This window comes from Lepidochelys kempii, chromosome 14, assembly GCF_965140285.1.
Source record: "Lepidochelys kempii isolate rLepKem1 chromosome 14, rLepKem1.hap1, whole genome shotgun sequence".
Lineage (NCBI taxonomy): Eukaryota > Metazoa > Chordata > Testudines > Cheloniidae > Lepidochelys > Lepidochelys kempii.
The window spans coordinates 8070330-8095715 of record NC_136393.1 but is presented as its reverse complement, the minus strand read 5'-3'; the positions used below and the strand labels follow the sequence as shown (position 1 = coordinate 8095715).

At 40.3% G+C, this 25386-nt stretch overlaps 1 protein-coding gene across 6 annotated transcripts in view; it reads left to right on the top strand.

Moving 5' to 3' along the window:
• The window catches only part of HELZ (helicase with zinc finger), a 149483-nt gene that overhangs the window by 7153 nt on the left and 116944 nt on the right, over positions 1 to 25386 (top strand). For 3 of the 6 annotated variants that reach the window (XM_073310830.2, XM_073310828.2, XM_073310829.2), the window contains exons 2-7: positions 15295 to 15522; positions 16436 to 16472; positions 19718 to 19842; positions 23048 to 23104; positions 24498 to 24549; positions 25020 to 25095. In XM_073310830.2, the coding sequence (XP_073166931.2) occupies positions 15313 to 15522; positions 16436 to 16472; positions 19718 to 19842; positions 23048 to 23104; positions 24498 to 24549; positions 25020 to 25095 (557 nt within the window). In that variant the 5' untranslated portion in view covers positions 15295 to 15312. The remainder of the gene's footprint in view (positions 1 to 15294; positions 15523 to 16435; positions 16473 to 19717; positions 19843 to 23047; positions 23105 to 24497; positions 24550 to 25019; positions 25096 to 25386) is intronic. The other 3 variants (XM_073310832.2, XM_073310831.2, XM_073310834.2) reach the window with 3 other exon arrangements.

Here is a 25386-nt window from a genome sequence, read left to right as displayed (position 1 = left end):
TTCTAGGTCTTGCCAGAATTGTTCAGTTTAGCCATATCAAGTCCTTAATCCTTCTCCTAGATTAAGTCTAGAAGTAGGAAGAAAATGAGAGAAATGTTCCTAAACTTTAAAAGAAAGATTTTTTTAAGTTTGTTTTTAGAGTTTGGGGTTTTAAATTCAAGACTGAAGGAAAATCCTGTGTCTGTGTTCATTTTAAAAGAGAATAAATAGAGTAAATGCTCTTGGGGAAACTTACATGGCAAGACTTATATTAGCCTGGGCCCTGGAGTGTTGCTCCTAGGAATTACTGTTTGAAGGAAAGTTGTAGAGGCCCCAACATCTGTATTTATAGGCGAGGCAAGTTCTGCAGAACACTGCCCCTTCTGGTAACCCATGTTTGTTCATGCCTTTGGGTATTTTGTTACTACTAAAGCAGTGATTTATAGGAAATAGGGGAATGGCTATAAAAGCCCGATCCAGATCTAATAGGGATAATATGGTTAAGCTCATGAGGTTTGAAAACAACTCCCACAACCAAACACTGGTTTCTAAAACTGTAGCATTTCAAACTCCCTCTTATAAAAAGGATTTTCCAAGTTTGTGATAATGATACTGGTGATTTTTAATTGCAGTGGTTGGTTCCTGCTGTGAATTTCAAAAGAGCAAATGTCCCACACGATCGAAGGTATCATCTTTTTTGGAAAAAAGATGTCTAGAGTGTTTCTGTGACCTGTACTATTATTTTGTGCAGTCTTATTGTAGCTGTGTTGGTCCCAGGATATTAGAGAGACAAGGCTGGGGGTGAGGTAATATCTGTGTGGCTTGAAAACTTGTCTCTCTCACCAACAGAAGTTGGTCCAATAAATGATATTATCTCACCTACCTTGTCTGTACTGTTATTTTATTTATTAATTCTATTGTGGTAGCACCTAGGGGCCCCAATCAGGGCCCCTTTGTGCAAGGCATGTACAAACACAGAACAACAAGATGATCCCTGTTCCAAAGAGCTCACAGATGAAGTATAATTCAGGAATGAATGGGTTTATGTCCATTATAATAATGCAATGAAGACCCAAACCTACCTTGAGTTGTGACACAACTTTCTGGTTTATTTCTAAATTACTTGTCTTTTCAATCTGTGAACTTATGCACTGTTAACTGATAGTTAATGTCAAGATTTTGTTTTCTTTTGCCTCTGGGATGGATTGAAATAGTGAAGCCTGTTGCATGTATCCAACAGAAAAATAAACTTAGGGCTTTGTTTCTTTTCTCCAGCTGTGCAGCCATGACTTGTTTCTGTAGATGAAGCCTGGCCTTGTTCAAAGATCAATGTCGTGGTCTTCAGCTAGGGCTCTTAGGATATGTCTACACCAGTGGTTTTCAACCTGCGGTCTGTGGAGCCCTAGAGATCTGCAGACTGTCCAAGATTTCAAAGGGGGTCTAGAGCTCCATTTGAAATTTTTTAGAGGTCCACAAATGAAAAAAGGTTCAAAACAACTAGTTTACATGATAACTGGAAGCAAGCCTCCCAGGCTGGGTAGACAAACTTATGGTTCCTGTGAAGACTCTAGCTACTCACTGGCGCTTAGATCCAAGTGATTGGATGGGCTTAAGAGCCCAGGCTGCTGCCCAAGCTGCAACACCCATGCTACTGTTTTTAGCGTGCTGGCTTGAGCAGAGCTAGCTTGAGTCTGCCTCCACAGGCTGGGAGGCACATGCCAAACTGCCGTGTAGCCATACTCTTAGGCTACGTCTAGAGTACAGCTGGTATCGACTGTCTGAGATCGATCCACTGGTGATCGATTTAGTGGGTCTAGTGAAGACCTGCCAAATTGACAGCAGATCGCTCTCCAGTTGACCCCTGTACTTTGTCCCCGACAAGAAGAGTAAAGTAAGTTGAAGGGAAAATTTCTCCCGTAGATCCCGTGGTAACTCTACCTAAGGTACGTTGACTCCAGCTATTTTATTCACGTAGCTGGAATTGCGTAGCGTAGGTCGACTTACCACGGTAATGTAGGCATAGCCTCAGTCATGTGGTTTGCAAGACTGGGACATGTCAAAAGTGGAAAATGTTCTTGTATGAAAATGAAAATTTAACATTTCAGGACAAATTGTTCTGGCAGCGTGACAGTAGGACTGCATCACTGAGACTTGGAACCACTGAGTTGTCGGGAAATAGAATTTCTCATGCGTTGCCCAGAAAGGGATATAACGGGACAAATAATTTCTTTTAAAAAGAATTTTACTGCAGAAACTTGAGAGAGTTGTGATGTGAGCATGGGACCATGAGCTAGAAATTCCTGAGTCTAAGGCTATGTCTACACTTAATTCACTGCAGTGCTTCAGTGTAGACACTCACTACAGCAATGGGAGTAGTTAGTCCATCTCCTTGAGAGGCGCTAGCTAGAAGAATTCTTCTGTCAACTTAGTACTGTCTATACTGGGGGTTAGGTCAGCTTAACTACGTCACTTATGGGTGTGTGATTTTTCACACCCCGAGCGATATAGCTGGGTCGACCTAACTTTTTAGTGTAGACCTGGCCTAATTAAGACTAAATGCTCTTTGAAGATAAAGTGCTAAGTATAATATTTAAAGCATTATGAGATATGTTTGTAGCATATCTGTTGTCTTTGAATCTGTGAAATGTGTTTTAAAACAGTCCACGTAGCCCCCTACATCTACAAAGGAATGCTTGGAGGCCTTGCTCAATTACTGCAACTGATATTAATTAGAGTGACATGAGTAAACCCCATACATCGCTTTGAAAATATAGGGGACAGATATTGGATCGTAGCCGAGATCCAGAAGTACTTGTGCCCACAGCAGATGCTTTGGAAAAAATAATTTTGGCAATGTCTGAGAACCCAGCACTGGACGGTATTGGTAAATGAAAGTTTACTGTGCAACTATGGGATTACCAGGATTCTCCAGTACTATAATTAAATTTTATATTTCACTGGTGCCCAGAGATGCCGATCAGGGTCCTATTGTGCCAGGAGCTGTTCAGATACCTAGTAAGAACTATTATTATTCTTAAGGTTAAGATTTAGTCGTGGGCATTTTTAGTAAAAGTCATGGACAGGTCACGGACAATAAATAAAAATTCAGGGGCCCTGACCTGTCCATGACTTGTACTATAAATAGCCCTGACGAAATCTTTGGCGTTCTGGAGGGTTCCAAGAGTGCAGCTGCTGCTCTGGAGGGGGCCTACAGTGCTTCTGCTGGTGCTGGGCGGGGGGCTCTGCGGTGCCCGCTGGTCCTGGGGTGGGGGGGGGGCTCTGCGGCGCCCGCTGGTGCTGGGGGGGACTCCTGGGTGCCCGCTGGTGCTTGGGGGAGAGGGGTGGCACAGGATCGCTGCTGCTGGCAGGGGAGAGCCCCGCTGGCCTGGGACCGCCAGTGCTGGTGCTGGCGGGGGGTGGCGCAGGACTCCCACAGCTCTGGCGGGGGGCAGCCCAGGCTTGGGTGGTCCAGGGGTCAGTCACAGCTGCCGGCTGCAGAAGTCATGGAGGTCCCGGAAAGTCCTGGAATCCGTGACCTCTATGACAGATTCGCAGACTTAATTATATGATCATTGGTGAATCTTTCTATTAAGATATAGTCCACACCATGGAAACGTTTGAGAACATCTATTTGAGACTGAGTGATAAGAACACGTAACTGTACAGGATACAGGCTACTGCAGTTTAACGGAGGGACTGAGCTATTATGAACAATTGTATTATGCGTAGAAGGAGATTTTCTTTAAAGAAGCTGAAAGAATTGTAGATGAGGCTGGTAATACTGCCCATTATTAAGGTAGCCTGACACTTCCTGTGATAAAACTCTGGTTTTGATTGCTTATCACTTTGCCAAACTTTAGCCATTTGGGCTGAAATTTTCTGACAGGCTTCATAAAAAAACAAAAAACAATTCACCCAAAACTGTGTAGTCATTTCCAAGAACAAGGTTAGGGGTAAAATACATTATGTTAAAAATTCGGGCATCCTTTTCATTGAGAAATTCTAGCACTTCCCCTGCCTTGGATCAGGGACTTGGGGTTGGGGGGAGGGGAGGAATGGGCTTTGTTTCAGGGATGTGTATTTTGTCATTTCATAAAAATCTGTCCAAATTTGGTGAAAATAAAAGACTTTGAAAAATTCCCAAATATTCTGTCCACACTGTGCATGCTGCAGATGGGCTAAGCAGGACTTTCTCTGCAATTGCAGCTCTGGTCTGCTGTGTGCTGTCCTGGGTTCAGGGCACCTGAACTGAGAGCAGGAGACTTTCTCCTGTGCTGTCTGTGCCCCCCATGCTGGACCCTAGGAGTGTGGAGGAAGAAGCCACCTGAGCTGAATGCAGAGAGGACAAGAAATGGATCCTCAGAGTGGGTGGGGGGAGTAGACTGAAGTCTGGGGGTGGGAGAGATGGCCTGGAGGCTAGTGTGCGGGAGAGGGAAATTGAAAGTGGGAGTTTGGATGGGGAGGAGACTGGGTCGGAGAACCAGTGGGGCAGGGTGCCGGGAGGGACCATCGATCTGACGAAGCTGGGGTACAGTAGAAGAACTGGTACTGGTAGGGCACAGAGACTGGAACAAGGATTCGGATGGAAGTGGGAGACTGGAACTCAGAGTTAGTGGGGATGAGAAATGTGGACAGGGAGGAGGGTGAATGGAGGCCAGAGCGCGGGAGAGAGACAGATTGGATGAAGAACAGGGAATTGATGGGAGTAACGGAACAGCTGGGCATGGAGACTGGGAGTGGAGGGCGGGAGACTGGGATGGAGAGTCCAGAGGGGTCAGACTAGGACTGGCTAGGTGAGGAGAATAACATTGCAATGAGAAGCCTGAGCGGTGGAGACTGGGACTGACTAAGTGAGGAGAGTAGGCTCAGGATGAGGAGCCAAGAGTAGGGAAAAGAGAGGACTGGGCCAACGACAGGTTGGAGAGGGCAGAGCGGATGTGTCATACTTAGGGCAGAAAAGTCTGTGTCCACTAGAGCATACTCCCCCCATTGCCTAAAATAGAACCCAAGATCCCTGAGTCTCACCATTCCTCTGGTGTCAGCAGTTGTCTGTGAAACACACTGGAATAGTGCATCATCCTCTCATGCTGCTCTACATAAAGGATGATGACCTACTGCTGCTGTCCGTTACCCTGTTAGCTCAAAAACAACAAGGAGTCTGGTGGCACCTTAAAGACTAACAGATTTATTTGGGCATAAGCTTTTGTGGGTAAAAACTCCACTTCTTCAGAAGGTGCCACCGGACTCCTTGTTGTTTTTGTGGATACAGACTGACACAGCTACCCCCTGATGGATATCTGTTAGCTCAAGTGGCAGAGGTCTGTGTGATGGAACTAAAGGTTCCAGCTCTATTTGCTGATGAATTGGTTTCAATATGATGCTGTGTGATGGAATTTCTGTTTTTCTCTTTAAAAAATCTGGGAAATTATACACAGGAAAAACCTGTTAAAAGAACATTATTAAGGTTGCAGAGTTATGCGTTCAAAAGTTAGGAAATGCCTCAGTTAAGGTTATGTGAGCAACCTTAATTCAGCTCCCTTGTACACATGTATTATGATACAGTTGTTAATTACATGATTATATACTATTTTTTCCAAAGGACCCCTGCCTCATTCAATGCACAGGATGGACCTGGCTCTGGGGATGAATCAGGGTTGTATACAGAAGGAGGCTGTTATCTGTAGGACCATTGCCTGATTTGTTGCAGAAGTTGGAAGGTGTGTGTAATGAATGAAATAGGAGATGGCAAGATGAGAAAGGGTGGTCTCATAAGTAAAGCAGTTGAATGCTGCCCTGGAGAACTGGATTCTATCCCTGCCTCTGCGACAGAGTTCCCATGTGATGCTGGGCAAGTGACTTAACCTAACTTTTCATAGGTGGTCTCTACTAGTATGGCTCGGGGCCACACATTGAACAATGAGGAGAAAACACAATATTGAATTGATGCTCAGTGAATGTGCACTGTCCGTTATGTGCACTGAATGAGGTAGGGTCCCGTGGAAGAAGTAATATGTGATCATGTCATTAGACTGTATCATAATGCTGCATACAAGGAGGTGAATTAACACTGTACGGGCAATTCTGGCACACGCACATTCTCTCTCTCTCTCTCTTTATGGACAGCCTTGAACAAATGGATCACTTGAAAGGCTGTAGATCAAGAAATTAGTGATGGAGTTGTGATGGATGAGGCAGTTAGACCTATACATTGTGCAAGTAATTTTCGAATTCTATGCCGGAGGTCTCAATTTGCTCAACAGATACCTTGTTAAAGGCTGCTGACATGCCACAGCTAAATCAGTTGGACAATTCCCTTGACTAGGAGTTGTCAGTGTAAATTGGGTAGAGGTTTGGAGGCGATAACACTTGCAATTTAAATAAGGGATAACAATCCTAGGGGGCCACTAGCTGAAGTTAATTGAAAGGTCTTGAAATGGTCTTTCTTTTTTTCCTTATTCATTTTCTCCACATATAATGTCACTGCCAGTGTCAGTGCAGACTATCCTCTCTCTCTCCCACTGATTCCAAAGTAAAAACAAAAGGAATCAGTAAACAAAATAAAAGCTTATGGGTATCTGTATTGAAATCTGTCTCAGCATGTTATAAAGTCTTATTTACCATATGTAATGTCTGTAGAGTTCAAAGGCTCCAGGAGTTGGGGTCAGGTCTTTCCTTAATATAAAATATCATCCCATTTTTATTATTGTTGATTTGTGGAGGATAAACCCTGCTTAAAGCATCCAAGGACTGGCTACCACCCGTCCATTTGGAAGCTGGGTCCCAGTCCTGGAGCCCTTATTCAGTAGATGTGAATGGACTACTCACCTGAGTAAAGATTGACCACTTGCCCTTTTGATTGGCTGTCCTCTCTTTGGCCTTTGTTCTAGGTGGAAAGACAATACAAATACTTACTCAGTGAGTGGCTTTAAGTTAAAAGATGTGGTGTTTTTGGAGCACTCTACCTCTTTATGTTCCCTCTCCTAAGATCTAGTCACTTTTCTCATAGGCCATGTAGCTGAAGTTCTGAAGTGCCACTGTGCTATAGTCAACCCTAGACATAAGTTTTCTTCTTGCTCTAGACCAGGGGTGGGCAAACTTTTTGGCCCGAGGGCCACATCGAGGTATGAAACTGTATGGAGGGCTGGGTAGGGAAGGCTGTGCCTCCCCTAACAGCCTGCCCCCCCCCAAACTTCCCGCTCCCTGACTGCCCCCCTTAGATCCCCCCTTGCTCCTTGTCCCCTGATTGCCCCCTCCTGGGACCCCCCACCCCAACCGCCCCCCCCCGGGACCCCACCCCTTATCTAACCCCCTGTTCCTCCCCTGTCCCCCCCTCCCAGAACCTCTGCCCTATCCAAGCGCCCCCTGTTCCCCGTCCCCTGAGCCTCTGCCCCGTCCAGCTGCCCCCCGGGACTCCCTGCCCCTTATCCAATCCCCCAGCACCGGTCTCGGCCCTCTTACCATGCTACTCAGAGCTGCACTTCTGGCAGCTGCGCCGCCCGGCCGGAGCCAGACACACTGCTGCGCTGCCCTGCAGGAGTGTGCAGCCACGCCACCCAGAGTGCTGCCCACGCGGCGGTGTGGCTGCGGGGGAGGGGCCGGGAGCTAGCCTCCCAGGCCAGGAGCTCAGGGTCTGGGCAGGACGGTCCCGCCGGCTGTAGTTTGCCCGCTTCTGGTCTAGACTGATTTCAGATTTCACATCAGTTTTGAACATAGGGCCATTTTGTCTGCAATTGCACAACGTTATAAAAGGAGGACTTGTGTCACCTTCGAGACTAACCAATTTATTTGAGCATAAGCTTTCGTGAGCTACAGCTCACTTCATCGGATGCATTCAGTGGAATGCGCTGTATTTTCCATTGAATGCATCCGATGAAGTGAGCTGTAGCTCACGAAAGCTTATGCTCAAATAAATTGGTTAGTCTCTAAGGTGCCACAAGTCCTCCTTTTCTTTTTACAAATACAGACTAACATGGCTGCTACTATGAAACCTGTCATTATAAATGGAGTAATTCATCTCTTTCTAGAAAATGGGTTAGATTGTCAGCTGTTTGGGGTAGGGAGTTAGCCTTTGTAGTGTTCTGTGTTGTGCATAGCACGCTTCTGAGCGCTGCCATAAATAATATTACTGCAGTAGCCTTATGACCAGCGTGCGAATGCCAGAGATATGTGCTACTAAGCTTTTGAGGAAGACAGACGCAACCTTTAATTTTTCCCTTTTACTTCCATCCCACACATCTGGGAGGTAGCATTCTTTTTGCAATCTAGTTCATAATTCTTTTGCATTGATGTCATTATCTACTCTCATGTTATTAAGTATTGGTTTGTGGACGTATGATTGTTCATGGTACAACTATCAGGCTGAGCTGGGAGTGCAACAGGAAAGTAGAATTCTTTGCCTGCAAAGAGCTTTGTTTTCTTTTCTCGTGATGTGCAACTTTATTTTGCAGTTCTTAGCTGGAACAACACTCTTTGGTGGTTTGATTTATTTTCTTAAATATATAGGCAAAAGTAAATAGGTTTTTATTATTATTATAGTTAAGAAAAAGAAATAAGTAACAATAATAATTTTGACTAATCTAAAGGAGTTGAGTGGCAACTTGGAGTTACAATCATATAGCGTCATCCAGAGTTGTGAGTGAGCCTTAAAATTGGGTCAGTAGAAACTTAGGAGTCTATTATAGTTTTGTAATATATATATTTTAGTTACTATATAAGATGATATAGCTGTTGGTATGCATATTATTCCATATTTTATTAAAATAACATTCTCTGATTTATGCTGGATCTTTGCTAAGTGTTGACGGTTAAACATTGATGAGTCATGGTTTTGTGTGTGTAAAATGTTGATGCAATCACAGACACAGTGAGATGGTAGTTAACAGGTTGTTTGTATGTAACATTATTTTTTCCGTGTAGTGTCGTAGTCTGTTTTATTTATTCCAGTTTATAAAATTATAAAATGCACCAGAGATCTAGATGCATGTGTAAATGAAAAAAACAAGCACCACATTCACTGGTAATTTGAAAAAAAAATCTAGAAAATATTCAAGTCACAGGGGCCTTGTCCTTATCTGCTATCCGACTTCCATCCTTCTCCCAATGAAAAATTTACCACAAGCCCCTTAGCTGATTTTTAAGGTCTTCTGCTATGAGTAGTTCACATTCCATTTTCACCAGCGATAATAAATTGTATAAGCTCATGGTCTTACTTGGAATTCTTGAGATTCACCATGTGTAGTGCTAGGCACATGGTAAAGTGAATGTATATTTACTATTTCATATGCTTTCTCCCTAATTTGTCTTAGTATTGAATGTCTTTTAATTAGAATCATTACTCACAGTTTTGAAACCTCTGATTTGTAAAGACTGTGTGGTTGTATTGAGTTTTATATAATTACGTAGTTTTTATGATGAGCATCAGAATCAATAAAGTTATTGATTGCTGCTGATGGAAATTTTATGGCCAAATCCTGCGGTCTTTACCCTGACAAAACTCCAAATAAAGTCAGTAATAGACATGAAATGAAAGTTTTGTCTGAGTAAAGATTGCAGGATTTGGTCCTTATTCATTAATAGTATTTCTCCCAATGTTTAGACATTTAATAAAATCCATTTAGTAACTTCTTTTTATTAATGTTTTAGACTGCGATATTTTGGTACCAACCCCTCTCCATTGGTAGTGTTCTGGTCTTTAATCTTGAATTTCCTTTCTGCTGCCAGCTTATTTTCTCACTCTTAAATGATTTAAACATAGATTTTTGTGTTTAAGTCATTATAGATCTGTGATCCGTACCTATTTAAAAGGTAGACAAAAACAGCTTTCGTGCTAAATCAGCCACTCACTTAGCTCTAATAATTAGGTACTCTAAGTGAAATCTAGTAATAATCATAATAAAAGAAACCTCCATTGGGCTTTTGTTGTCTCTTTAAAATAATTGCCAAGAAGCCATCTTTACTTGATGCTTTACCTATATTTGGTAAGAAAATGTCTTTAAACTCTATGCTCCCTAGATAGTTCTGCCACAATGGTGTCTAGCCTTCTCAGCCTGAGGGCCAAACAAATTATTTCATAAAGGGCAAGGAGGCACAATTGACTATTTCCCTAAATTCAGGCCACTCAAGTTCTATCCTGCTCTTCCTGTGGCTCTGACAGCTTGGCAGAGAAGCAGACAATTGAGCAGGCAGAGCTGCCTTATCCCTCTATCCCTTCTGCTGCAATGCAGCAGGCTGTCAGCAGGGGTGCGCTGCTGAGTAGCTCTAAAGGGAAGGGACAAGAGCTGCTAACAGTGCTTGTGGCTCGGAGCAGAGGTGTTCTGGGGGGCAGGAGAAGTAGTGGGGGGCAGTTGGGGAGGCCATGTCTGCTGTTTCCTCTGCCTAATGATGGGTCTGATTCAGAACTCCTCAGTTTAAAAATTTCAGGGTGTGGCTGAGGGAACTCATTTTCAATTTGTAATCAACTACGTGTTTTTTTTTTTTTTAACACATTGCTCTGCAGGGCCAGAGGTTGGACATCACTGCTCTGTTATTAATCTTCGACTTTAATGCTTGTTAAAATATGCAAATATTTACTGAATTGCCTACTTTGTAAATGTGCATACAAGACCTTGGTCCTAATCCTTGTGCCATTGCAGTTAGAAGGATCGGGCCACATCACCTGTTGGTTGACTAGGTAGATAGTGATCTGTCTGTCTGGATTCTCTACAGTCGATTGAGAACGTACCTGCATCTGTTTGCCTTAGCTGGTTAGCTGTCAGCTTGTCTGCTTTATCATAGGCTTTGGCTCCATAAAATACACCATTAAGCTGTGATGTGTAGTGGTGCGCACTCATGGGCTGTACTTCTTCCAAAATACTAAACTTGTAGTTCAGTTCTGCTGTCTCTCCTCCTCCACTTAATTTTGGTTTGTTGTTGGACCAACTATCCAGCCATGATGTAATTCTTCAAAAGCCTCTTGTGTGCCAAAAAAAGATGGCATTTACATTAGAATAAATGAGCTAGATGATTTTGTTGTTTATAGCTCTTCCTTCTTTTCCTACTGCTTTAAAAACACTGAGGCTGGAAATGCTTTATTGGGGGTGGAGGACCAGACCAACGCCCCTCCCAAAACTTGGAGGAATGGATTATTAGGTAAATTTGCCCCTGCTAAAGTGCCTTCTCCAGAAGGTGCTGGAGGAGGAGCTAAAAGACCTCTTCAATTTCTTGAATCATCCAAGGGAAGAACTACCTAAACTCTTGCCTGTGTGGTATTTAGTCTTGTGTTATCACATGGATTGTAGTGTCAAACCATACCCTAAGACTGCATAAAGCATAGTTAAAATGTTGATGCTTTATTACAATTGCTAAATTAAAATAATTATATAAATGTGCACTTCCATGTGAGGGTCTCAAAGCACTTTTTGGCACAGCTGGGAATAAACTTCATATCCTCTGACTCCTAATTCTGTGCTACACTGTGCCTACTCATAGGATAAATTAGAAATTATACTGTTGTATTTGAATTGTATGAAAAAAAAACCTTTGAGGAACTGAAAATCAAAATTTCCATTAACAACTGCCTCCTTCCCATGCCCATACAAATATTTATTATTCTTGCTTGTTGGTCTGTGGGGCGCTCTGGTACCAAAATAGGCAAGTTCTGAAAGATGTCTGACCTTAAATGTCTACATGCCCTGGAGTGTATGTGGATGGAATTGAATGAGCAGAATTTGTCAATATGAGTATGTGAATTATGAATGACAAAATGAAATTAGTCTTTGTTTCCTGGTTAAATTTGTCAGTTTCCATACTTTGCCCAAGTATCAGCATGCTTTCTTAAGATTAAATTCAATTAATAAATTACCCTTCTGAGGCTCCCTACCTATTTCTGTGTTCTGTAGATCTTCTGTGTCCATAATCAGCATTCTGCATTGATGTCCCCTTGAATGCAGAGCCTGTGACTCAGTTAGCCCAATAGATGTACAGTCCAACCAAAACTCTGGGTTAGGTAAAGCTCAGTTATGGCCCCTCAGATACTCTCTAAGGATAAGTGTTAACCCAAAGAAATTGTATGGCCTCTTCAGCATGAAAGGCCACTGCTCAGGGTGTGGAACTTGACTCCCTTTCAGGCCAGCTGATTCAACAAGAATTCAGCCGTCCAGTAGAAGACAATTTATAAATACAATTTTTTTTCTTTTACAAGGTGCCAACTTGTGAAAAGTGGCAGAGCCAGTTGGTAGGTGGTGAGCTTAATTTCCAGAATATTTTTAACCTTGATGCATGGCTGCTCAGTGACCATAGTGGTCCCTGGGAGTAAAATTATCTCAAAGCTGGAATAACTGTTCTGTGTTGTAACATGTTGTGGGAGAAGGGTTAAACAACCTACCTTCTGAAGAAACTATATGCCTATCAGTTATAAGTATATTACCGCCTCCTACCCTAGGGCAGTTAAAGTAAGGTCTGGAGCATATACAGCTCTCTTAGGCTGCTGAGACAAAAACATCAAACAGTAAAGAGCTTTAATGAGACAATTGTCCTAGGAGTTTTGTTTATATGATGGTGGTGGAGCAGGAATTAGGAAATCAAAAGTGCCATGGAGGAAGTGAAATCCTCTTTTTGCAGCCCTGGAGTGGGATAATGTAATTTAAATTTTTGAGTCTTTCAGAGAACCAGCTGCCAATCCCATTCCTTCATTTGTGGTTCCTCCAAGGAATTACTGGTTCCTAATACTGGAGCAACTCCCAGGGCTGTGAAATTTACTATGGGCAAAAACATGAGTGAAGTGAACATTGCAGGCTATGGTAGATCTAATTTTCTATTCCATCTGCTAATTGGTTCCACAGCTTGGAGCTAAATACTGGAAACTAAATATATGTATATACATATGTGTGTGTGTATATATATTGCAAGCCAGTGATTGCTGGTGGAATCAACCAATCAAGTGTGGAACCCATTTTCATTCCATTTACATTATGGACACATGAGAACTGGGTGTGCACTGTACAAAAGCACTTGCAAACTTTCATGTGAAGAAAATCTGTGAATCTGCTTAGATTTTGTGAACATTTGCAAAATTTGGCTTGTGAGAATGTTTGTGGAAAGAAAACATTTGAGTTGACAACCTGGCCCCAGTGAAGTAAATGGCAAAACTCCTATTGGCTTCATGGGGCTGGGATTTCATCCTTTCTGAATAGTGGGATATGAATTGCCAGACTGGAAGTATTCATGTAGCCATCTTGAAAGCTCTTTGATTTTGTAAGTCATTCAGTCAGGGACTGGAAACAGTAGTATGTGACATAAGTGGCCACTTACACAGCAGGAATAGTGTGTTAGGATAGTCAAACTTGGATACTTGCATATGTGCCTCAATTACTTTTAAGTTTTAAATAAGGTTCAAATGATTTTTTTAATCATAGTTACTGACTTTTATAAAACTGCAAGTCTGCCTTCCAAAATAGTAATGAAAATGTATACTTGTTGAATATCAGAAGAGTAGCCATGTTAGTTTGTAGCCACAGTTTTTAAGGTGCCACTGGACTCCTTGTTATACTTGTTGAAGACTCAGTCCTGCAAACATCTGGGTAACTTTGACATCAGTGGAATTACTCAGGTGAATAAGGTTACTCGTGTGCTTAAGTGCACAAAATCTATTGCTTGTCCTTACCATGACAATGATAATGAAAACATGAATGATATTTTATTCCCATCAGCAAAAGGTAAAGCTCTAGGTGGGTGAGTGAGAGTAGAATTGGGAAGATCACTGTTAAGTCAGAAGGTAAAGTTATAGTCTTTCATCAGGATAAAGGCAGAAAACACAAAATTACTTTTCTCTATTTTTGTGACATATGTATTACACACACAGCCATCTCTAACATGTCAAAACAAGATGGGTTCAGTCAAAATTGTTCTGACAAGTCTTTAAACATTGTTTGTACATTCATTTGCCTTGTGATTCTGAAAATTAAATTAAGAGTGATACAAGACAAACAGAGGATTACACCATGCTGCTGTAAAACATTGAACATTTCTTCTTTACAGTTGTACTGCTTAAGCATTGGCTGTGAAAGAGCATGTGGTAATGGGTGAAAAGGCACAGTGGATTACTTCAATGGGAAAGGCATGCTCTTATCTATTTGAGCTTTAGACTTGTTGGAATTCAGGCACCTTAGATTGATAAAGACCTAGAAAGATCAAACATAATGAGGATTTCTAATAGTGAATTATTTAGATGTCCTAGAGATGGAAATTATTTTAAACTATCACAAAAGCTGATTTTATATCTATAAGATACATACATAGTCTCATAACAATATGAGATAATTTATTTTAGGAAAATTTGCCAAAGGTGATCTGCTTGCTAAAAAGAAAATGAGAAACTGCATCATTCCCTGCTTCATCTGTCAAAACAAATTCTTGTCAAGTCCATTTTAAACTAAAATAGCTGTCCTGAACTTGTGAATTATATTTAAATGTTTGGTCTTGGGAGGGATGATATTGTAAAGGGGAGTTATTGAAAGGTTTTGTGCTTTGCTGACCAGGTATATTTTTGGCAGATAATCCTGACCACCTTGGATATAAACTTTATCTCAAACAAAAAATGTCCTTAAATCGTTGAAAGTGAGTTTCAGTGGCATCCAGCTAGCCCCTACCCCTCCTCATTACGCTTTCTTTTCTAAAAGACTACATTTTAAAAAACAAAACTCAAAAGTCCCAAAAAATCAAGATGGCAGCAAGCATAATGCTACCTCACCTACTTGGGACCTCTGGGCTCTATCTGACATCAATATGAATAGAACATGAGAGAGACTGGAAATGAACAGCAAAGCCACTTAAAATTCTTCCTTATTTACTTTCACCCACTCGCCTGAGACTACATACTTTAAGAGCAAAAGTGCTCCTGGAGAGAGGGGTGGCTTGGAGGAGAGGATTGAAAGTTGAGAGAAAGGACACTTGGTGACTAGGAAGTAGGTTATTCTCAAAGGATAAAGAGTGTCATTAATGAAGGCACAGAGCATTGGGTGAGTAATCATTCAGTAAGGTACTTAGGCACATGCCTAATTTGAAACCAATGGGATTACTCACAGGCTTAAAGTTCAGCATGTGCTTATGTACCCTGATGAATCCTGGCCAAAAATAAGAGCAAGAGGGGAGGTGATAAAAGGAACAGTATGAAGAAATGATTAGGAAGAGTTTAGGGAGTAGGAGGGGGTGAAGTAGGAAACATGAGTGGAGCTGAGTAGATGGGGTGAGATTATGGTGCCTTGAAAGTGAGAACAGAAGGAGGCTTGCCAAGATCTGATCACCAGTATAACATTTATCATCCCCTTGCCCCCTCTTTAGGATTTCTGTCCCTGAGTCATGGCAGACAGAAGACCAGAGAAGTCATGTGAACAAGCATGTGAATCACTTAAACAGCAGGATTATGAAGTGGCTGTGAAGCACTGCACGGAGGCACTCCTTTCCCTCAGCCAGTACCCCCCAGCTCACTTCCCGGAAGCATGCCAGGCTGAAATCAACCGCATAAAAATTGAGAGTCTTCTCTATAGAATTGCTTCTTTTTTACAACTTGTGAGTGCGACTCTTTAATAGTATCAGGTGACCTGGGAAGAAGAATCAAGTGCCTTTTATCTTTCAATGTTTAATTAGAAATCAGAACCTTATTATCATTGTCATGTTGCTTGGACATAAAACCCCTCCTTGCAAAAGCAGATGTAAGGCTTCAGTTTTGCAGGGGTCTGTTTACCTGTGTGTACTAGCTTGCAGGATTGGGACCCAAGTGTAGTTTGGATCTGAATAAATGATTGATTAAAGAAACAATAGAAACGTATTTTAACTTTGGTGAAACTTATTCCTGGGTCAGAGATATTCACTAATAATGTACTACATTATATATATTAAAGTAACATAAAAACTATATTAAAAGACAATTAATAAGGTTGCAAAGTCAAGCACTCAAAGTTAGGAAGTGCCGGAATTAAGGTTGCCCATCTGAATGGGATCTTCAGGGAATTTAGCTGCAAAGCTCTCGCAAGTCTCTACTGAACATGTATGTACAAACTGTGATTTTTTCAAGTACAATATGTACCCTGCAGGTTCTGACCACACCATATTAGTGCAAGATTAAGTAAACTGTACAATTCACAGGCAACAGTCTGAATTTTAAGCAAACATGGGAAATGATAGTTCTATATTTCCCTCCGGATGTTATGGCTTCACACAGACACCTCTTCTCTTAAAACATCCATTTAGTTAAAATCCTGGAAAAAGACAACATTCTAAAGGTGAATGTATTAGACCCATGTCTGAAGTTCAAGTTAAACTAATGTACCTTCAACTATATCACATTTTCTACCTTGAAAAATAGAATGTGAAAGAGAAAATGGGTTATTTGACGTTTCAGAGGGAGTTGCTGATTGGCGCAGGAAGTCGTTTATTCCAATTGGAATAATATTGTTTTTAAACCTTTTTTTCCCCCCCACAGAAAAACTATGGACAAGCAGATGAAGACTGTAGGCATGGTATGCTGATTTATTTATCTATTGTGATTTCTAACAACATGTAATCAGTTCTCTGGATTACAGAACATTCCAAAACAAATATCAAAATATTTGCTTTTTTAATGTCATAAAATTGTCCTACCCAAATTATTGCTTTGGTTTATAATGTAAGTACAACCCCACTGAAATACAGCCACCTCTGCTGTGGAGGGTGGCAGCTGACCATTGGATCGTGAATCCCTCTGATGACCAAGAAGAAGTTGGCAATTTTGCCTGCCTTCCCAGAGAATAAATAATAAATGTTTTATCTGCATTTAGGCCATGATTCAGCAAAGCATGTGCTTGACTTGATGCTTAAATTCATCCCTATTCAGCAAAGCACTTAAGCACATGTGTAGTAAAGCCCATACTTAAAGTTAAATATGTATTCTCGTGCGTTATTGAATTGGAGTCTTACAGAGGAATTAACCATCCGTGCTAAAGTTCTGTTCTTTTATTATGGACCTGATCCAAAACCCAAAACAATCAGACTATTTTCATTGATTTCACTGGGCAGGAAATCAGGCTTTATTAGCACCCTCTTGGGAAATAAATTGTACTGTGGGTAGGTCCCACCTTTTGGTGCTCTGACTCTTTAACTAATCTTGAATTGTAATTGAGATTTCCCCCAAGCCCTGATTGAGTTTGAAAGCAATTGTTAAATGGGGACTATGTGATTACTTGTACTATAGATGTATTCGCTTGATGGGATGATTGAGACTTTATCACTTCTGAATATTTTCTGTGTATTCATCATATGCAATGCTGTCCTTAAAACAGTCTGCTATATTTAAAATCCACCTATTGTATCTGCTGCTAGAGCCAGAGATGCATTGTTCTGAACTGGCCTGCACAGTTGTCCTTCCTGACGGTAAATAAAGAGCCAAGAAGAGATATATGGAAGGATGAATAATGGCTAGAGGAGGGAGAAGAGAGAATGCCATTCAATTAATTGTATTTTCATTGACTAATATTCTGAGGATCAAATCTGGGTCATGTTGAAGTCAAATGGAAGATTTACCATTGATTGTAGTAAGGGTAGGATTTATCCTTGAGACAGCTTTGTGGCTTACACTGGGAGACTATCTTTGTTTCTTCTCAGCATGTATAGCAGATACCTGAATATTTCAAAGGAGCTGTACAGTTAAGAATTGCTAAAAAAAATATGCAACAGTAGAGCAGATTAACGCGTATTTTTAATTTAAATAGATCTCTTTTGAAATGCATGGTAGGGAGAAAAAATTAAACAGTGTTCTGGCCATGATGAGCCTTTAAAATCAGACCACTTAAAGGGCTGTTCTAGACAGAAGTCTGGACTAGCATATTACACATACAAATCTTCTTTTCCTCCAGGTCTTAAAATATGTAATTTTAGAACAGGTTTTTATACCAAAATGATTTTTATAATATATATAAACAGATTTGATTGTATTGCCCTAATTGATCTTGTCCCAGCAGCTAGCATTTCAAGACAGCTGCAGAGGTTGTCTCAGTGGGTCTGTTTTTTATTACTATTGAAAGGACATTTTAAAATAAAAATTCCATGCGTGTATCAAGGTTTAGGCCTGTCTGCTATAACGGTATCCATTGAAGTATGCACAAACCTTTTTGACAGAAAAAGCTTTATTCAATCTGCAGTTATGACTTTTTATAAGACTTGACATATTGCAGACACCAATGACTTCATTTTGATTTAAAAGGAATGAAATGCATGCTCTAGCATGCACACTAGAAGTATGTATTCTCTACAAACAGTTGTATTTACTGATAGAAGCACAAGGGCTTACTGTAAGAGTGAATCTCTTAAATAATTCCATAAATATTCAAAGAATTTTGTTAAAAATGAAAAGTTACAAACTGATGGCCTACTGCAACAGAATGCTTTAGCTAAATAACTCCATGCAATTAAATATATAAAATATCTTAATTGAGTATCTAAAGTTTGAGGTGTGTTATCCTAATTATTAACTGTCATACGTCTTAAAACTGAGTTTCTGTAGCTTTGTTTTTCCTTCTGGTTTGGGAAGTAAGTCTCTGTTCTGAAATTGTTGTCAGCAGCCGCAGTGTAATTTGAATGCAGAGAATTATGTTTTGGGCATCTTAAAATCAGGGTTTGGTTGCCATTATATAGTTGAAAACATGTCCTGTCATTTTTGATATAGATGTTCTTTTGGGACTATTCTTTCCTGATATGTTCACATAATTCCCCTTAATGACATGTACACCTATTAAGTGGGAGAATTGATTTGTTTTTTGATAATCTAATTCTGTAGTCCTTGTGCCTGTAAACTTCCCGTTAGCATTAATGGGAGAAACACACATCTAAGAACTGAATAACTGGTGATTGGCAGTAGAAACAGAAATGGTGACATTGACTGCAATAACAACAATGTATGTTTTTGACTGTAACTTTTACAAACAGCCTTCTTACATTATTACAGTTTGCATGCGTAGTTTTACGTAAGGTTTCAGTCTCTTTAAAAGGATCTTTTCTTTCTGGACAGGTAATGCATATAATTAAGTGTTATTACTACTAGGCTGGAGCATTTCTATATCATGAAATAAATGCTTTTACTCTTGCAAATGTCAAGGAAAGTATCTGTTTGGCTAGCTATCTAATCCCACAGTTTACTGGTACAAAGTTTACTGTTACATGAAGCTTTTAAATATCAGGATTAAAACAATCATTCCTATTGCAGCACGAGTGAATACCAAGTCACCTAGACTATTTCTTTTTAAAGTAGCAAGAATATTAATTTCTTTAGAGCGATTGACCAGTGAAGAGGTTTGGTAAATTTGCAAATTATAAAGTATGCTTTTTGCTAGAGTGAATGGATCCTCAGGAGCATGTTTTTATCACCAAAACTTTGTTGCAGTTTTGACTCTTGGAGGGATGAGGGAGATCCTTTGTATCCTTGTCAAAGAGCTGAAGTAACTGTGCTCTAACTTCAAGGGTGTTGTCACCACCCTTCTGGCTAAAGGATGATGGGTTTGCATCTCCTTCGAGCTCATCTACATAATTTCTTAATTGGTGGGAGATGTCACTGCTAAATGACAGGAGGCATGAGGGCAAAGCCGGTCCAAGCCTTGCCAAATCAGGAAGGGAAAGTTTGAACCTAAGTCTCAGATGACATTTTAGCTTTAAAGGTGAAGGGAAAACTGAGTAGGATTTAGTTAAGCTTTTACTGTCTTTTGGTGGGGCTAAAAGTAGGTGCTTTGTGTTTCAGTGCTGGGAGAGGGACTGGCCAAGGGAGATGGCTCTTTCCGTGCAGTGCTTTGCTGCATGCATCTTAAAGGGAAGCTACAAATTGTGTCTAAGGTTCTTTCCAAATCACTGATGGGCGAATCATTGGTAAGTGGATCTGATTTAATTTACGTAACTTGAAAACTAAATTACTTTTGAATTTTTTTGGTAATTTAGTATCAAACCTTGGTATGGCTCTTTGACCAATAGATAACAATAAAATAGTTCATATGGAAAATCCAGGGATGAATGTATATTAAAATATTCAGATGCTCATATGTAAGCAAGAGCCCAGGTTGTTGCTTAACCAATGTTTCTGAACCAGTACACTTTTTTGCGGATTTCTACTTTTGTTACAAATCAGTAGAATGTTCAAATTAGTTGTCTGCATCTAATCCCCATGGAATGGAATTTTTATACATGTGCAGTTTAATAGAGCAGAGCATGCATTTCCATCCTTTTTGCCTGTATTTTAAATATCCACCTGAGACCTTTTTGTTTGTGGTTCAGTTGACTAAGTTCAGCTTTCATAGCAGAAAGCACATTGATGTGATTATATTTTTTAAAGATGACCCAAATTGTTTTTAAGTAAACTTCACAGCTGTTCGAGACAGAAAATAATCCAAATACTTGATTCTAAAATAAAATTGTTTGCCTCACTTGCTGGGACCTGAATTCAAGATTCCTCTTTTAGGCCCTGATCCAGGAGAGCACTTTACACAAGTGCTTTACCTCATGCACATGAGTAGTCTCCTGACTCCAGTCACATGTAAAGTTAAGGACGTACATCAGCCTTCACAGGATTAGGTTCTCATTTACTATCTGTGTTCAGTTTCTCACAGTTTCAGTATCTGCGCACCAAGTTTCTCCTGTGTGAGCTGATGGTAACACTAACATCGAAGGTAGTGTAAGGAAGGCTCTGCTCTGCTCTCAGAGGTGTTAATGACTTCAAAAGCTCCTTGAGGAGAAATCCAGAACCCTAAACTCAGGCCTTAGCAAGAAAAAGCAAAAAAACTTATTGTGAAAGCAAGTTTCTAATTTTAATAAGTTTATCATTTTAAGGCTGTTCCTATAGTTATTGAATGATTTAAGAGCTTGAACATGCAGCATTAATACTAAAATATATAAAATACCATAAGCCCACTTGTTGCTGTACAATATGTGAGCTGTGCCAAGTAATTGTTGGGCCTTTGCTCTAAAGAGTATAAAATCTAAAGCCTACTTGAAGATTAAAATATTTGATAGAACTGTTTGGTGATACAAATCTCCTTTCACTTTCATCTGGGAAGGGGCTCTTGTTTTCCCTATTGTGGTTGATCGCTGTAGCACCCGTCAAACATTGGGGCTGTTGTCCCTTGATTGGAGGGCTTCCATTGTTGAATCCTGGCATCTTTAACAAGCCTTGGGATTGATTGACATGCAGCGTGACACTGACCGTAAACATGCCTCTTCCTGTTATACCCCTTTATAACATCTAAGATTGGGTTGCTGTGCAAGGAACAAATAGGCATCCTGCGTATCCTACTGCATGTGGATGATTGGTTAGTTTTGAAGAAATCTAAATTTGAACATAAATATTGTAACGGCAGAGGAATACATTATGTTGGGGTAATACACTCCTCCTGATGGTAAAACAAATTTCCTGAGATATATTCTCTTTTTACAATAATGCAATCTCTGACAATAATGGTACTGTTATTTATCTGAAGCTTATCTGATATGGTTATGAAGATAAACAAAAAGAATGAAAAGGATTGACATACATGTTCATGTCTTTTAGTAGTAGTTTGCCTTCAGAAAAAATAATGTAAATAGCCAAATACTCCATTACCTAGGCAGTGCATTTCAGACTGTTATTCTACAGTTATGATGGGTTGACAATTAGCTTGGTCTTTCCAAGTGAAGCCCCTACGCCCAAGCTGAAACTTATGATCTCATGACAGATCAAAGATCATCATTCGTGATTGTTTTCAATAGGAGTAGTAAAGTCAGAAAATGGTTTACTGACTTCTACCAATGTCTGTGTGGAGTAATTCAATGAATAAAGTTTGGAGTGTTTTTACTTGCAGAAACTGGAATGCATCCAGCTTCCCCCACAGTAGTATAAGGGAATGTTTCTCAGTAACTTAAATTCTTTATGCTCTATATAAGAGCCCTACAAGTTGGATTTGTGAACTCTGCTTTTGGAAAGAAATAGAATAGCATTTCAAATAAAAGCTCTGTGTATGAGGATTATCAAATGTACAGATTGGCAGTAAAGATATTTGAGTTTCGTTCTGCTGCTCTGTAGTAAAGGGGAATATAAAGGACGATTATAACAATCTGCTATCTAACAAACTCAGTGGCACTTAATTAATAAATGCAGCAAGTGGTCAGTTAAATGAAACCACAGACCCGAATCAGAACTCCTGAGTTCAGGATTGTGCCTTCCATGTCTATGAGATAGCCTTCTAATTGAAAAATAACTTCATATTCAAGGGAATCCCAAGTAAAATCCTTTGAAATGAATTTATCTGAAGTAAGGCAAACACTTAATTTGTAGTGAAAGCTGCTACAGAACAGTTAAAGGGAACATACTCCAGAATGGAAAGAGTTGTTAGACTGTAAAAGTAATCAATTTGCAAAATAGCTTCTTGAGGAGAAGTGACTAGATCATGGATACAGCAGTGTGAATTTCTGATATTGACTCCTCTGAGCTGGAGTAAATATTCTAATAGCAATAATAATAGTAATAATACCTAGCCCTTATATAGAACTTGTCATCAATAGATCTCAAAGCTCTTCACAAAGGAGGTCAGTATCATCATCCCCATTTTACAGATGGGGAAGCTGAGGCACAGAGAAGTGAAATGTCTTGCCCAAGGCCACCCACCAGGCCAGTGGCCATGCTGGGAATAGAATCCAGGTCTCTTGAATCCTTTTCCAGTGTGTCACAGTGTCTCTAGGGTATTTGTTCTGAATAATACTGTCTTGTGAATGTGGAATCTATTAATGCTTCATGTGGGTGACAGCCAAATTTCCTAGAGTTTATTTACCAAGTTGTCCTGCACATGTATCCCATTTTGCCTGACACCTGTCGCTCAAGATTAGCTTTTATCAAGGGCAAGTTTCCTTGTTGCATAATAATGTTTGCTCAGTGTTGCACAGTATGTCATTTACCATTATGTAATAAAACTCAACAGCTCATTTGTCTTCCCCTCTTGCCCGTCCCCTTTCCCAAATATTGGGTAGAAAAAAATGTTCCTCGCTGCCTGTGTTTACCATAGCAGAGGATTTATGTACCGAATGCACTAACGTTTTTCTCTTTCCCTAGAACGGGATGGTAACTAAAGATTTGACAAGACTAAAAATGCTGCTCGCTGAAACAGCGGTAAGAGTAAGCATGTTATTGGGAAGAAGGTGAAAACTGATCAATTGGCTGCAGGGTGTTTCGTTCTGTGCTCTTTGAACAAGGTGTATTGAGCACTATGGCCTACACTAGCCTACCTGTCTTCACTATCTTTAAAGCAGCCTTACACCAGTCTTGGATCTTTGTTTTTGGTGAAAAAATAAGAAAAATGCTGAAAGGTGGTTGACTGTGGCTTGCAGTATTGACTGGAGAAAAATGTGAACATCCACATACACTCTGTTTATTTCTTATGATTCAGAAAGTGATTCCTCTTTCCAGGGAAAATTATCCACTAGATCTGTTAGCTGTGTCCTAAACATGACATAAGACTTAAAGTGACTTGGAAATTCTAGATGCTCCAGCAACATCTGTAGGAGGGAGGGATTAGTCTAAACATTATATTTATTGTTTGAATTACTGTTTTCCTATATGGACTTTGGACTTTGTTCATATTCTTTAAATCTTTGCTTTTCTTTTCCTCTAAATATAAAATAAATAGACGTGTCAGTACGTTGTAAGACTTCACTCTTACTCCAGATGCAAATTGAAATGATTGCACTTTGACTCTTTCTGTTGAATCTGCTTGCAGCTTTGGAACAATCTGCTCAGTGACCAGCCCACTACTTCATTTGCCAGTGTCATATGTTAAATTCTTATGTCTCTAACAGCAGTATGATTCACTCACAAAAATAATAGTCCCTCTTTTTTAAACAATAGCTTTTAAAAAAGAGACACACACTCGGTTCCACTAAGGCCATATGAGTGATTTGGACTGATCTTAAAATAGCCAGAGAGAGCTCTCCTCTTTAGCTTTCTATACCAGCTGCCTCTCCTACCCCAGTAAAAGGTAGAAAAAAGGGATATCAGGTGTTCGAGGAGTGGTTGTGGATGGGAGGTGACATGGTGTAGCAGAGCTTTACCATGCCTAATCCTCCCCTGGCATAAGAGCCATTATGGGCCTTATACCAGTGGCAGAAGTTAGAATAGGCCCCCTGCTGTTCTTACTTCCACAAAGGCTGAATTGATGAGGTTCAGCGAGCTGTGACTGGCTCCTATTGGACACAGCTTTGTTGTCGTGGTGAACTGGGGCCAAAGTTTTTAGACAGTACAATTACATTTTTTTCTTTCATCAGATAAGTACACTGTGGTACAGTAGATTTAATGTTCACATTAGATTTCCTCCATTCAGTTACTGTGACTGCTGGCGTGTTAACATGAGACCCTGGTTTGTGACCAGAATGTTGTTTGAACTAGTTGAGATTGTATTGTAACAGTCAGTACAAAAAAAATCTCTTATGAACACAGTAGCAAAATGCAACTTACAGTCAAAATCTTCATATATGAACCAACATATCTTTTTTCTTTGTTATTGCAGGCAGCAGCTAGCAAAGTACCCTCAGGATACCATGGGGAGGATTTGGAAGATGGTAAGTAGAACGTACTTAAAAGATGCTTTGAGTTGCATGGTGAAGCATTGACGATGGAACCACCGTAGTTGTCTGAAGAAACACCATTGTCTTGTATAGGCACGGCCCAATCATTTGTCCCTGACATTTAGTTGGAGGGAACACACTAGCAGTAAAGGGGAACCCTGCATGAATATTTAGCTCCAGTTTTGTTTGGAGACGCCAGGCCACGTTTATTGGTCAGTTTGTTACGGCAATACCACAGATTAATTTCTGTAACTTGCTTTATATGATTCCAACTTTCGTCCCACGTAAATTTCTCAGGTATTGAAATCAATTGCTCAATAGATTGCTATGGGGAAACAGCAGACCTGCTTGTGTGTTTATATGTTGTGAGATGGTGTTCAGAAACATATAACCCTGTGAATGTCTACCAAAAATTCTTATACTGGCAACTGGAAAAATAACCAGAATCCCCCATTACTCTACAGGATCTCAGGATGGTTGGCAATTCCGCCCCCCACCCAGGGGCGTTACAAGTAGTGAGGAGTACACATTGTGTAAGAGGTAAAGTGATATAGTTTTATTGGTGATGAGAAGCATCTCTGTTTAAGGAATAATTTCATTTCTTTTATTTGCTGATAACTGTTTAATTCATGAGTGGAGACACTATGAGGTCAAGGGATATAACCTACGTATTAGATCAGGGAACCCATTCACACTGTGTCTCTGGGTAAGTCACTTCGCTTCTCAGCACATCAGTTTCTCTGTCTGTAAAATGAAGTCAATAACACCAACCCTTAAGTATGTTTAGCCCCATTTTGCAGAGGGAGAAACACACACACACACACACACACA